At 51.6% G+C, this 14,887-nt stretch overlaps 1 protein-coding gene across 5 annotated transcripts in view; it reads left to right on the forward strand.

The window, feature by feature from the left end:
* Window positions 1–14,887, forward strand: part of FHL1 (four and a half LIM domains 1) — a 32,637-nt gene that overhangs the window by 16,453 nt on the left and 1,297 nt on the right. For 2 of the 5 annotated variants that reach the window (XM_074147727.1, XM_074147726.1), the window contains exons 1-5: window positions 3,216–3,237; window positions 10,957–11,138; window positions 11,907–12,084; window positions 13,221–13,390; window positions 13,982–14,168. In XM_074147727.1, the coding sequence (XP_074003828.1) occupies window positions 3,216–3,237; window positions 10,957–11,138; window positions 11,907–12,084; window positions 13,221–13,390; window positions 13,982–14,168 (739 nt within the window). Of the gene's footprint in view, window positions 1–2,920; window positions 2,958–3,150; window positions 3,238–10,953; window positions 11,139–11,906; window positions 12,085–13,220; window positions 13,391–13,981; window positions 14,169–14,887 lie in introns of those variants that run through there. The other 3 variants (XM_074147729.1, XM_074147725.1, XM_074147728.1) reach the window with 3 other exon arrangements.

Raw genomic sequence — 14,887 nt, forward strand, 5'->3', positions numbered from 1 at the left:
TGGTGACTAATAGCTCATCAATGCCTGGGTTATACTGGCTCTATTTAGGACCCTCTGTCCGTTGAGTGACAGCAGGATGTGTGAGCAAGCTGAGATGCCCAGACCTTTTCTGGCTGGATTGTTAGGGCAAGAAAATACTCTGGAAACCACAATGTGAATCATTTGTCTATCCGAGTGGATGACACTATGCCCCAGCCATGCCGCTTTGCGGTCAGACCTGTGCGGTGGGATCAGTGTGTCCAGACCAGTTCCATGGAGTCGTGAAAACCTACAGGACAGGTTTAACGTTAAAAACATGAAAACCCAAGCCTGCATGCCCTGCTGTGTGCTTACTGATGTGTTTGTAGTGCTCTCTCCCCTGGGACCCACGGATGCATGGTGCTGGCTAGCAGAGAAGGGCTCGGACAGGTTGGCACACCTTCTCTCTGGGCCACCCTCTTCTTCCTGGAGGTTTCTGCTCCCTGCCATGTTGCACAGGGCAACGGTGCCCCTTCTTGACATTTGTGCGATACCTTGCACTATTGGTGTGTTTAATCACCTGGGATTGTGCGGACCAAGAGGGGCTTGGGGAGGAGACAGGAATTGTTCAAGGTCATATGGCTAAAGTCAGCCAAGAAACCAAGAGCAGCCCTGCCCTCTCAGCAAAGGTTGTTTCCCCAGCCCATCCCTGTTGCGCTGGCCCAGGAGGACACAAATTCAAACAAAACAGCCTTTTTGTTGCAGACTACTCTGGGGAATCACTGGAGACCTTGCAGAGTGGGCTGTGCCATGAAATGCTACTCCAGGGAGCTTCATGGTGAAGCTTCACAGGCATGAGCAGGGCTGGGTCTTCCTCCTGTTCTTTGGCCAAGCTTTCCTTCTCCCACCTCCTCCAGCCTGTGCCTGTTGTCACGCTGCAAACATGCATCCATTTGTACATGTGAAATATTTTGATGGCCAAGTGTCCATCCCTGTTTTCCCCATGCCTCCGCAATGCTGTCAAACCACTGCTGAACTGCAGCTGCCTCTGGGGTGGGACATGGCAGCTGCTGACATTGCACAGCAATATTACTCCGCCTTTTGGGATGGGGAGGGAAGGTTACTCTTTCTAATTGAAATACAAGTGTATTCTGGAGGAAATAGGAAATGACTGCCCGAGCAGGAGGGTGCCAGCACTTTGTGTGGGGAACTAGAAAGGAATGACAATGGTTAATGGTGCAAACTCTACGCGCATTGCCAAAAATGAACTCATGTCTGTAAATATTACACTGCGTGCAGCAAGATTAGCACAGGAAAATACCAGTTGTTAGGGTTCCTGTTACCATCTGAATTATGCAAACAATTTGCTTGAGTTTTTAGAGGAGCTGGGGCAGAATGACGCTGGGCTTTCCCTAGCCAGTGTTTCAGTGTGCTAGTGTTTTAGCATCTTTCCCAGCCTCAATCTGCCACACAAGTGGATCTATGCTGTGCTCTTTTGGGATGGCATGCTCCCAAGCGTGGCCTTTTCCAGGCCATGTTGGAAATTTGGAGATGTTGTGATGCTGCTGAGATGCTGACCTTGCACCTGGGAGCCCTAAGATGGGTGTGAAGGCCCAGGGGGTCACCGAGCCCGGTGCTAGAGCTGGAGGCTGTGCATTCCCTGCCGTGTGTCGGTGATCAAGGAGCTCTTGGGACCTCTGTGAGTGAGAAGCAGAGATGTTCCTGGCTGTAGCAGGGCCACTTGGGCTGAAGATGCTCAGGACTCTTTATCAGAGTGTGTAGTGATAGGACAAGGGGTAACAGTTTTAAACTGAGAGAGGGGAGATTGAGGTGAGATGTGGGGAAGAACTTCTTTGCTGTGAGGGTGGTGAGAGCCTGGCCCAGGTTGCCCAGAGAAGCTGTGGCTGCCCCATCCCTGGAGGGGTTCAAGGCCAGGTTGGATGGGGCTTGGAGCAACCTGGTGTGGTGGGAGGTGTCCCTGCCCAGGGCAGGGGGTTGGAACTTGATGATCTTTAAGGTCCCTTCCAACTCTAACCATTCTATGATTCTGTGCTGATTGTTATTCAGAGGCCAGACACCACCGCGATGGGCTCTGTGGAAGGAATGATAAACATTGGCTCTTCCTAGTGGCTGTCAGGGAGGTTAAATGACTTTCCCACGGCCATGCAGTGAGTCAGTGTCGGGGGAGGATTAGCAGCTGGGTGCTCCTGGCCACTGGCCCTGAACGTGCACTGCCGCCGACTGCGTGACCCGGAGTGAGCATGGCCATGGAGCTGTCACAGCCTGCACGTCCCTGTGGGAGTGAGCCCTGAACCAGAGCTCCCTCCACTCCCTGTCGTGGCTTGAGTGGAAATAGGTCAGTTGGAACCATGGAGCTGGGGGTCTTCCAGAGAGCTCCATGGACACCTGAGTGAGGAGGACAGAGACATGAGCCAGTGCTCTCTACAAGCCACATGCTGGGGAATGGGCCCAGCCGTACTGTTAGATGTTAGAGAAGCTCCCTGATCACGAAACCAGGCTTTCTAAGCGCTGCTGTTCAGGGGCTTGCTCACTTTCAACAGTTAATGCCTTGAGCTTCCTTAGCATAAAAGCTGGAGGAAACCCAGGTACAGTAGTTTTACTGGCAGTCAAACTTTGGTGTGACGCTCACGTTGAAGGCAAGCCTAACCTCCCCCATGAAGGTCTCTTCTATTATTTCTGCGGTCTCTCAGCTGTGTCCCCAGGGGTATAACCCATGGCATTTATGGGCCCTACATCCAAGGGACAGCCCCTTGCTGATTCCTGGGACCACAGTCCCTCCAGCCCCCATGGGGCTGTGATTCACCTCTTCCCTTCAGCAACGACAGTGCCAAATTAACGTCGGGTCTGTAATTTAGCTTGGGACTGTTATGAGACACAATCTAGCTCTAAAGCCAAGGCCAAATAGTACTAGCATGGGGTCAAGTTCCTGAGGCACACTCTGCCTTTGGAACTAATTTGGGTGCTGAGTAGCTGGGCAGGTATTTACATGTTGCCTACAGAGACCTAGAGGTCTCTGGATCCTATTCTTCTCCCTCAGATCACCTAAAATGGTAAGAATTTTCAAGGGGGATTAAGGTTGTGATCTCTGGGGAGGGGAGTGGACATCTGGTAGGAGTCCCGTCTGTATTAATAGCCTCCGTTTAAATGTATGTTATCAAACGGGGCAGCTCCTAATCGGCCAAGAGGCTGTGAACTCTGTTATCCGAGGGGCTGCTGGTGGCTCTGGGCTGCTAATCATGGCTTTCCACAGGCACACAGGTAAAGCCGACGCACTGCCAGGGTGTTGTGGGAGAAGCCCTGCATGTGCGATGCCCGGTAAATCGGGAGGAGGGTTTTGCTAACAGGCTCCTGCACCAGCAAAACAACTCTTTTGAAGGCAGCCTTAAGCCTCAGCAATCTGCGGCTGTAACTAATGGTGGCAAATGGGCTTATCACCAGTTGTGTGGGACTGGTGCTGGGAGCGCGGCGGCAGCGGCCTCATCTGTTTTTGTGAAATGAAATGGCTGGCCAGTGCTTTTGTATCTGCTGCTGTGGGAGGGCTGGGGCTCACCCATTATATGAGGAAGACTAGCTGAAAATGGAGGGTGCTGCTCCTCCTTGCAGGGAGCTTGCTGTGGCAGTTGCTGTGGCAGGGACCGCAGAGGGGAGCGTGCCGAAGCCCCGTGTGTACACCCAGATGGTTTGCTCTGCTCTGGTGGGCAGCTGGTGTTCACTCCCTCTTCTCTGCGTTTGCCTTGTAGATCAAACGGGCTGACCCTCACCAGTGATAGGGAAATAGCTTTTCCTTCACATTAACACTGACAGGAATCTGGGGAGCATGTTTTGCATGTCCCCCGTGGCACGCAGATGTGTTGTGCCTTCCCATCTGTGACCAAGCTCCTCCAGCCCTCCAATTACAGACAATTGCAAGCTCTTTGGGATTTTTTAAAGGCTTATCCAATTCTTAGAAGCTAACCATGTTTGTGTGTGAGTCCAGCATGTATTAACAGCCCTACACCACAAGGTACAATGGCAGTGCCATCGCATTTCTTGACGAGACCTAGCCCAAGGGGTGGACGTGCCTGGGGAGAGGGTGTTAAGCTTGGGGCACAGCTCCTGTGGGTGTTACACCGAGCTGCCGCACACCGGGAGCCAGGGGACAGTGGTGCTCATGAGACTCTGTTGGGAACATGGAGCTTCCTCAGAACTGGGGAGGATGTTCAACCTCACACTCGGCCTCCCAGGGCAGGACACTATGATGAGGCTTCTTGCATGGCATGTAACTCCTTAGGATTTGCTTGTGTGATGCAGATACATACTATGCAAGGTACCTGTCTGCCTAAAATCCAACTTCTGTGGCATCATTTTTAAACATCTCCAAGGTGTTTAAAAAGAGCAATCCATTCGCTTAAAATCTAAGATGACATTTATTTTTTAACCTCAGCCCACGAGACTGAGAGATGCTGTAGCATCCATTCATTGTACTCCCAGCTGTATCTTTCTTTTCTTTCTCGTCTTCCCCAGGGAGGTGTGCTCTGGGGCAAGGACCCACAGATTTGAGGTTGTGCTGTAATATAAAATGCTGCAGTGTCTTCTGAGCAGATGCTGCGGTTGGAGCACTGCCGCCAACAAGTTATAGCACGGCATCTGCTCCTGCACCCAGCGGGGAACCCGGCTCTGCAGGGCAGCCGCAGGGGGGTGAATTCCCTGCCGCAGGAGAAAGCCTCACGTTAGGCTCTCAGGGGCACCTGGGCATGAGAAGAGCATCCAGCTACTGAGGTGGGGGCAGATCCATGCATAGCTGGGAACATAAATGAGGGGTCTCAAAAGGCCAAAACTTAAGGCTGGCACAGAGCGAGTTAGCTACTGAGCAGGACTTCTTTTTTTTTCGCTTTGGCTGATTTGGTTTGGTTTGAAAGGTTTGGACTTCACTGCTTAAACTCCGTCTAAGCACTCAGCCTTACCCTAGGCAGTGGTTCTGTGCTAAGGGAGCCTCATTAGCCTTAGCTGAGCTCTGTATTAAGTGCAAAAGCAAGCCCTGGGGAGGTGTTTGCAGGGTTGGAGCAGTGTTTTTTTAACAGCACGTCCCTGCTTCCCTGGGGAACTGTGAAGATTTAGTAATGATTGGGATGTGCTCAAACATGGTGGCGATAGGACCATAGGGAATGTTTTTGGCAACCGCTTGAGGAACTTGGAGCCATTCTTGTTCTAAATAAAGAAGCTTCCATTTTATCAACAGACTAATTTTTTAATTATAGAGTGTGAGACTCGCACGTGCCCCAGCCTGGCAATGGGAGAGCCCAGCTCTCCATTTGTCACTGCCAGCCCTCCCAGCAAAAACAACCTCCAAGTGATTGCTTGCTTTCTTTCCTTGTTGTCCAGGGCAGTGTGCCAGTGACCTTGAGGTGCAGTCCTGAGGGTCCCCTTTGCATTTCAGATTAACGGGACCCTTCTTTTAAGGGTATTCCCTGGTATTTATAGCAAACCACGCATAGAGAAAAGCTGAGAATAGTAACTCAGGTGACAGAGCAGGGGGTGCCAGGTTCTGAGCTGGAACAGGCAGATATAGCCAGGCCTGGTGGTGTGGGGGCTGTGTGTACACAGTCTGCTGAGAAAAATATAAAAACTGATGGAGAGTTAAAAAGCAATTGCTGCTTTCCTTCCATATTGCCCTAGAGTTTGCAGCTGCACATAGGGCAGAGGGGTTAACACCTTCAGCCTCATCTTGTTTCCTAAGTATCAGAATAGTCCCTAAGGTTTAAGTACAGTTTCCCTGGTTGTTTTTAGAGACCACACTTCAAGTTCTTCCTTGGTGGTTTATCACATTTGAACATATTCCCCAGAGACATTAACACATATCCTGTGCTAAGTGCTCTGATTATCAGCTCTGTTTCAACTCCCTTTGTAGAGTGATTTGGTTTCTTTTGTTGTGCAAACCACTATGGTGCTGAGTTGTGGTGGCCTGAACTGGGAGAAACCAGCCCAGGGGCCATGGGAGACAGGAACCGACAGGAGAGGCATGGTGTTGTGTTGGTGCAATAGCTTTTGTGGGGCCGCACTTCGTAGGTCTGTACACTCCTTTCCATCCTGAAGCTTGCCATGTGGCAGGTTGCACATATATTATAGCCCCAATTGTGACCACTAGCTGGGACAGCCCTGTGACTGCTCCACGGCATGGTGGCAGCGTCACTTGAGGTGTGTGGAAGCATCCAACATTTGAGATCTTTCTCTGAAAGATGGAAGGCGTGGTTGTCCAAGGGCTGTTTATGAAAAGCAGGAGATGCTCTTTGGGGACAAGTGGCTAACTGGCACCTCTGTGGTTCAGGTAAATGTTAGGGTTGAATTCCAATGGGTCTTCGTGCCAAATACCCTGATACTCGAGAAGGCCACTGGTCTGGCCAGCCGCCCTCCTGCTGTAGCCAAATCCATCAGGGAGCTACATTTAGACAGTGCCCTGCTAGGGCTGGTAGGAGAGGGACACCTTGGTTAGGGGCGGGGTTAGTTTCTGGAAGTATTGCTGGCTTTTTCTGGAGCTCTTATTTTTATAGAGGGTCCTCTAGGCTATTTAAGGATGGGCATATACTCCCATTTACCCCTCTCCCCAACAGCCTGTGGTCTCTCTTCTCAGCTGCTTCCCTCCAGGAGAATGCCCTGTGTGTATGGACATCAGCCTGGGCTAGAGAAGAGTTCCAGGCTGTCCATACTTTTCCTCTGTTTCCTAAATCCCCTTCTGTGGCCCCCAGAGTCAAGGTGAAATGGAGTTTGGATCAGTGCATGTCCCCAGGGGTTGAACAGGAGACACTTCACCAGGCTGCCAGCTCAGAGGCACTGCAGTCTGGTGCAAAGGTACAGCCAAAGAAACTGTGTTCAAATAACTGCCAGGCTAAAACAGCTGCGTGTACTGCTGTCATTTTAAGCACTCCACTGTAAAACGAAGCACTTAGGGCTGTAGTGGTTCATCTGATGAGAGCTTACCCTGAGCACAGAGTTTTGTGTTGCTGGAGCGTGGCTGTATCACCGGAATGAGTCCCCACTGTGTGTGCTCAGCAGCTGCCCCACAGCTTGTGTGGGGAAGGTATGCAGCCTGCACTATGGTAAAGGCCCCAAGGAAGAGCAAGGAGTCGTCATGGTTTTTCCATGTGTCCTTAGTTTCTTGACTTGCCTATTTTCGAGGCAGCAAAGACAGGTCAGGGTTAATGTACTTGGAAGCTCTGAAAATTAAGCTGTGGGGATGTGGTACAGCTGAAGGGTGAACAGGGGTTATTAAGGAGATAAACGTCTCCAAACCCATGATCTGCTGTCAACCAGGCTCTAGAAGACATATGTATTTTTTTACAGAGCAGAACAAATACCTCTTCTGTCTACCTTCAAGGAGGGGAGACTGGACTGCTTAGGGGAGCAGCAGTAAGAGGTTAAATGTTTCTTCCCCAGAGCAGCAGAGCTCTGAAGTCTCCACGGACGTTTTCTCCACTCTGGGACCACTGGATCTTTTTCCCAGCACAGCCACTACCAGTTTTGGGTCCTGCTCTGCCATGGGCCAGCAGCTTTTGGGGCCCCTGTGGGAGGGCTGTAGGAGAGGGTCTGGCTAGCATGGACTCTCAGCAGGGCATAGGTGAGCAGAGACCACGAGCAGCCAGCACGTTTGCTGGGACAACCTGGTCAGTACATCTTCATTGCAGGCAAGGAGACAGAGGTGCCTGTCCCAGCTCGAGATCAGGGATGATACTGCTGAGGGCAGAAAGCTCCTCGAGCAGCTGGAAGCAAATTCATTCCCTCGCCTGTCCACATGGTTTTTTGGTCCATGAGGTGGCACAAGGCACAAGGCAGAAGCTGGCACGTCTGCATGTACAGCCTAGCTCCTGGGGCTGCCACTGTTAATTGTCTGTGGAGCTCCAAAGCTGCTGTGATAAATGTCTGTCTCACGTTAGCACATGATGCGTTACACGGGAACATGGGATTATGTTACTCCCTGAGCCATATGTTCACGATTATGTGTTCTGGTTGAAAGCAACCCTAAACCTGAGATCAGGAACGTTTCGATACCATTTGCCCTGGACTCTGTGCAACTGCATTTCTTCTAAATTAAACTCACTTGCTCAATAAAGCTCTGCGGAGCTGGCTGTGGCTCACATAGTTTCCACGTTCCCCAGCTGTTTATTTGTTTCATTTACTTGAACCGGTACAAACACAACCCTTGGCATGGTTGTCAGCAGGACACGGCCGTCTCCTGACCTTGGCAAGGTGGCGTTTCCAGACCTCGGTCCCCACAGAGTGCAATTCCTGCCAGCTGGGCCTCCAGTTCTATAAGTTTTAGGGGAAGGGTGTGAACCTGGTCCCCACCTCTGCTGCAGCCTCCCTGTGCAGGGAGAGAAATGCTCCAACTCGTTCTGCCCTGAAGTTATCAAATGGGTGAAAAGAGGAGGCAGTGAGGTGACTCTTGGATTTTAAAATCCACAAAGTAACAGTGTGAGTCCCCTCTCCTGTGTCCTGTTTCAGTCCCTCCTTGGCTTGCAGATGGTACTGGAGGCAATCAGCTCCTTCATCACCAGTACCCACAGCATCTTCTGCTGCCACCTACCCAGAAGTTCCCTGACCCCAGAGATGGGGCAGAAGAAGACACTGAAGGCAGTAGCCACTTCTTGCTGCGGTTGCCTGGGCTTGTGGGGCAGGGCTGTGCCCTGCTCAGGACCTGTTGGGTTTGACATACGCTCGTCTGGTGAGGTGAACTTGCACTGCTGCTCCTCAGAACAGCGGCAGGAGCCATCCCTCCGGCTGGGCCACACAGTTGATGGTAAATCTAGAGTTATGGGGGTGGGCAGGTGTCCAAGAAAAAAACTGTGTAAACAGGTCCTTGTGCCATAACAACAGCAAAAGCAGCCCCTAAACTCCAGAGCTCGGTGGCGTGGTCCCAGGTGAGGCTATGCAATGGAGGTGCTAACGGCTCCCTCCACCTCACAGCAGGAAAAAGCAGCAGCAATTTATACTGCTGACCACATCCTTCTTCCTTTCCTGCTCTACCAGGAAAAGAATAATTAAATTGCCTCTGTTGTCAGACCTCTCTCCTGTCCAGTGGCTGATGGTGCAGAAAGCTCAAGGCTGTGTCCCGTGCTGTTGGCTGTGCAGGGGAGACAGGGCTTTGTGGTGCTGGGGGGCAGCAGGGGCATGAGTGGCACAGGCAGTGATGGAACTGGTGTCTGGGACCACCATGAGCCCTGAGCTTTTGCAGCCCCCGCGTGGGAGTGTTGCTGGCTTCCTCTGAGGATGGGCGTCAGGGAAATGGAAGGAGCTTTAGCAGAGGTGGTCTGGGAGACTGAGACCAGGCGTGCAGGCTGGGGGCGGGTGTCTGGGGAGAAAGTGTGAGCCTGCGCCTCTGACCAAAGTGGAAAATCCGCTGATCAGGAGCCCCATGCCCACTGAGGTTCTGGCTCCCTGGCCATGGTGGAATTTCATGCCTTGGCAGAGCCCTGCTGGCATGAACTGAAGAAGTTTCTTTATATGTAGGGAGATCTTCTCTTGTGTTTTTCCTCATGACTTTATATGTGAAATCCCAGAGAGAGGCCGCTGGAAGCTGCACAAGTATCCAGCACAAAAGGCCTGGGAGGGCTGCAGCCGGCTGGGGGCTGTGGCTGGGAACTGCTCTGCTCACGGTTGTCAGTGATTTCTGCACACAAATTGTGCCGAGCCTCTGCCAGGACCTCGCCAAGGCTGCAACGGGGCTGGCCGTAAGGGACTAAGTGGCTGTCAGTGAGTGATTAGCTATTGCCACCCTTGCTTGATGTGAAATATGTAAATAAAACAGCCTGGTGTTCTTCCCCTTAGGAAGCCGATGGGGATGGGCTGATGCTCTGCTCTCCTGGCCAGCAGTTGTGCTCCCAGAGCGAGCAAAGCTCGCAGGGCCACGCTTGCAGCGGGACGGACCCCAGAGAGCTGTGGTTTTGTGCTTGGCCAGAGCCCATCCTGCCTCTCTGTCGGCAGAAATCTAGCGTTTGTATCTTGGATGGCTATTAAGGGAACTGAAAATATTTGTGTTACTAATGCGTTGCTTGGGCTAAAGTGGAGGGGCAAGCACAGAGCTTCCAGAAGGCAGGGTGGCCCCTCCACAGCACAACCAGGAGTTGGCCTACACCCCCTTAGCCATAGCCTGCATTTTACTGAGACTTCATGGTATTTGTGTTCTAATGGCAATTTGTGACCTGGGAGAGGACACCCAAGCTGCCTCCTTTAGAAGGTGTATGAGGTTTGTGACTATCGTGACCAAACCCAGGTTTTCTTCTGCACCCAGCCTCCCTGACCGTGATGGTTCGTTAGCTGAGCCTAGACCCAAAAGGTAAAGCTGGAGGCACCTGGAAAATGCCAGTGCAGTTGGAAGAGAGCTGTTGTGTTTTATAAACCACTCAGCTGCCGGACAGAAAAATTATCATAGCATCACAGAGTGGTTTGGGTTGGAAGGGACCTTAAAGATCATCCAGTTCCAACCCCCTGCCCTGGGCAGGGACACCTCCCACCACACAAGGTTGCTCCAAGCCCCCTCCAACCTGGCCTTGAACCCCTCCAGGGATGGGGCAGCCACAGCTTCTCGGGGCAACCTGGGCCAGGCTCTCACCACCCTCACAGCAAAGAAGTTCTTCCCCACATCTCATCTCAATCTCCCCTCTTTCAGTGTCAAACCCTTCCTCCCCATCCTATGGCTCCCCTCCCTGATCACGAGTCCCTCCCCAGCTTTCCTGGAGCCCCTCTAGGGACTGGAAGGGGCTCTAAGGTCTCCCCGGAGCCTTCTCTTCTCCAGGCTGAACCCCCCCCAACTCTCTCAGCCTGCCTTCAAATTGCCCTAACAGTGCTGGCAGGGAAGCTGCTTTCTCTACAAGCAGCCCCTCGAGGAGCGTGACACCACCACATGCTCATTGCTGAGCCATCTTCCTGGTATTTCTTGCTTGCATAGAGACAGAAGCTGGAGCTATTATCTGGGCTCTAACTTCATCCTCTCTCCTCTTGCAGGAGGGCCTGGCAGTTACACCGTGGGCACCATGTCAGAGCGCTTTGACTGCCACTACTGCCGCGATGCGCTCCACGGAAAGAAGTACGTGCAGAAAGAGGGCCGCCACTGCTGCGTCAAGTGCTTCGAGAAGTTCTGTGCCAACACCTGCACAGAGTGCAAGAAACCCATTGGGGCTGACTCCAAGGTGAGGGCCCAGCAGTTCAATGGGTGATGAGAAGACAGGTGGATGCTGATAACCCTCCCACTCATTTTCCTGGCTCCGCTCTGTTTATGAGCATCTGTGTGGAAACAAGTTCTTTGTAGTCCTCTGGCTGGTGGGGCATGTACTCCATGGGCACAGAGCCAGGGGCTCCAGGGCACTGTGGTAGGGCTGCTCACGATGGGCTGCTTTGGCCCAGGAGCTAATGTTGGGATCTAGATTCAGCTGCAGAAACTGCTGCAAGCGCTGAATTGTCCTGCAGAGGGTACTGCGGGTGATCCAGCCTGCACAGGACTCGCAGGAAACTCACCTTCTGGGCAAAGCACTCAGAAAAACTAGTGTCTGGTGGGTTTTGGTGTTTTTTTTTTTTTTTTTTTTTTTTTTTTGTCAGTTTATCAAATGTTTAGTGCTTTGTGTTTATGGCAATAATAAGGTACACCTGAACTAGAGGGAACTTCCCAGCCGAAGCAGCCCACACTTGCAGAACTTCAAATCCCAAAGGTGCTGGTTTGAAGTATTTGCTGCTGCCCTGAAAGTCCCCAGTGAATGTGACGGTGTCAGTGAATTTGGTTAAATGTCCTTCCCTTAACTGCTTGCAGATCAGCTGCTCCTCCAGCCATGGAAGGCAAGACATGCTTAAGGACTAATGAATCCATTGTTTACTGCCAAGGCTGAGGAGGCAGTAGCTTGGTTTTAGGGCTGCTCAGCAGGAGAGAAGGGCTAATCACTCACTCCATTTCTGGTTCGTTCCAGGAGCTGCATTTCAAGAACCGTTACTGGCATGACAACTGTTTCCGCTGCTTCAAGTGCTACACCTCCTTGGTCAACGAGCCCTTCATGCTCCGGGAGAACAACAAGGTTTGGTGCAGCAACTGCACCGCCAAGGAGGATGCTCCCAGGTGTAAGGGCTGCTTCAAGCCCATTATCGCAGGTACTGGTCCCAGTGACGGGGATGCAACTGCCAGGTTTTGCTCTAGGGCGAAGCCATGGTGCTTCATCCCACTGTGGAGGCTGCAGTGAGGGGTACGGGCATCACAGCAGGAGGCTGGAGTACCACAAAATGGGGCAGGCTGTGACAGTGTTGAAAGGCTGCTCTGCAGGTAACCTTCATGGAGAGGGTTCACCCTCATAGTTAGTCTTGAACCATTTCTACAGAATCACAGAATGCTGTGGGGTTGGAAGGGACCTCTGGAGATCATCTAGTCCAACCCCCCTCCCACAGCAGGTTCACCTAGAGGAGGTTGCACAGGAATGTGTCCAGGTGGGTTTTGAATGTCTCCACAGAAGGAGACTTCACCACCTCTCTGGGCAGCCTCTTCCAGGGCTCTGCCACCCTCACAGGAAAGAAGTTCCTCCTCATGTTTAAATGGAACTTCTTATGTTCAAGTTTGTGCCCGTTTCCTCTTGTCCTGTCACTGGGCACCACTGAAAAAAAGACTGGCCCCATCCTCCTGACACCCACCCTTTAAGTATTTATAGGTGTTGATCAGATCTCCCCTCAGTCTTCTCTCCTCCACACTAAACAGACCCAAGTCCCTCAGCCTCTCCTTGTAAGAGAGATGCTCCAGTCCCCTCATCATCTTTGTAGCCCTCTGCTGTACCCTCTGCAGCAGTTCCCTGTCCTTCTGGAACTGGGGAGCCCAGAACTGGATGCAGTGCTCCAGGTGGGGCCTCACCAGGGCAGAGCAAAGGGACAGGATGACCTCCCTCCACCTGCTGGTCACACTCTTCCTTATGCCCCCCCAGGGTGCCATTGGCCTTCTTGGCCACAAGGGCACACTGCTGGCTCATTTCCATCCTATCCTACCAAAAGCTTTGCTCCGTAAATCAAGGTCTTTTTTTCAGAGGGGCTCAGGCACCCATCTGACAACTATTTGAAGGAAATCTAGAATGCCCTGGCTCAAGTCAGATACAGAAATTAATAGCTCATCCCTTGAACACGTTACAATTGAAGCGCTGGGCAGAGGCAGGGATAGGTCTCGCCTGCAATTGTGTCCCATTGCACAGGTTGGGGAGTTTGTCACAAGCCTGAAATCCCACCTAATGAGTTATTTCTATCTGTTGCAGGAGACCAAAACGTTGAGTACAAGAAGATGGTCTGGCACAAGGACTGCTTCACCTGCAGCCAGTGCAAGCAAGTGATTGGATCTGGGAGCTTCTTCCCCAAGGGTGATGACTTCTACTGTGTCTCCTGCCACGAGCATAAGTTTGCCAAGACCTGCGCTAAATGCAAGAATGTAAGTCCTTCCACTTGGCAAAGGCAGAGGCCAGAGCTAGCCCTCACCCCTCCTTTGGAAATGAGGAGTGAATCAGTAGAGAGATCACACTGGAGCCGTACCAGTGCTTGTGTTCTTTCCTGGAAGTAACTGGTACAAGCAGCTGGTAGTGTATTAAATAATGTGAGCGCACTAATGGTTCTTGCATGTTATGGCATGTGAGGAGGGGCTGTACTGTTATCTGAAAGCAACTCTGCTGAAACCAAGAGACACCAGCCTTGGGCTTACTCTGGGGATGGTTTAAGCTCTCTAGTAGGTATTGTGTATTCAAGCAGTAAAACAATGGTTTATAAAATAGGTCCTTCACAACTTTTTCAACTGATTAGTATAGGATTGCAGAGTCACTGCAGGTAAAACAAGGTATTATGAAAGCTCCAGGCATGTAGGATTTCAGGCTAGAGGAGCTCAAGTGTGGTTGTGCTATTTAATTTTAATGAAGACTTTCAAAACATCTTCTCCATGAGAAAGCCCTTCCCTCCTACACCCCACACTTGCACCTCCTCTTCCTCCCTACTGCTTCTGAACCGCAGCTCTGCTCCTTTCCTCTTACAGCCCATCACTTCTGGAGGCCTCACTTACCAGGAACAGCCCTGGCATTCCGAGTGTTTCATCTGCTCCAACTGCAAGAAGCCACTGGGGGGGAAGCGCTTCACAGCTGTAGAGGATGAGTTTTACTGTGTGGAATGCTACAAGGAGTGCGTGGCCAAGAAGTGCGCTGGCTGCAAGAACCCCATCACAGGTATGTTGGATTAAAAGCAGCTTGGGGGCAAGGGGTGCTTCAGGTCAGAGCAGGGGTCCCCAAAACGATGAGGCTCAGAGGGCACCACAGAATCACAGAATGCTATGGGTTTGGAAGGGACCTCTGGAGATCATCTAGTCCAACCCACTGCCAGAGCAGGTCGCACAGGAACTTGTCCAGGTGGGTTTTGAATGTTTCCAGAGAAGGAGACTCCACCACCTCCCTGGGCAGCCTGTTCCAGGGCTCTGCCACCCTCAAAGGGAAGAAGTTCCTCCTCACGTTTAGATGGAACTTCTTATGTTCCATCACAGAAGCAGGTCCCAACAATTTCCATCTGATTTAACTATAAACCACATGCTCTTGCTTGATGGAGCCTGAGTTAGTAACTGAGCTCTTCACCCTTTCCATGCCTCAAATCTACCTCCTTCAAAACCTGCCCAACTGTGTTTCCACCTATATCTTAGTTTGGGAACCTTAAGTCTAAGGAGAGCAGTGTTTTATTGCCCCAAAGTGACAATTGCTTCACTTCTGATGTATTCTACTACTATTCTAGTATTCTACTACTATTCTAGTAACGTCGCAGTTACTGGCTCAGAAAGCTCAGCCCCAAAACGGGACACTATCCTGCCAGTCCCGTGAGACTTGCCTTCCATTCTGCATTTTAGAGCATGGAGCTGAGCCCGTAACAACCCTGTAGGGTGTTCAGCCTGACCTGTTCT

This window comes from Numenius arquata, chromosome 5 (genome assembly GCF_964106895.1).
Source record: "Numenius arquata chromosome 5, bNumArq3.hap1.1, whole genome shotgun sequence".
Taxonomy (NCBI): Eukaryota; Metazoa; Chordata; class Aves; order Charadriiformes; family Scolopacidae; genus Numenius; species Numenius arquata.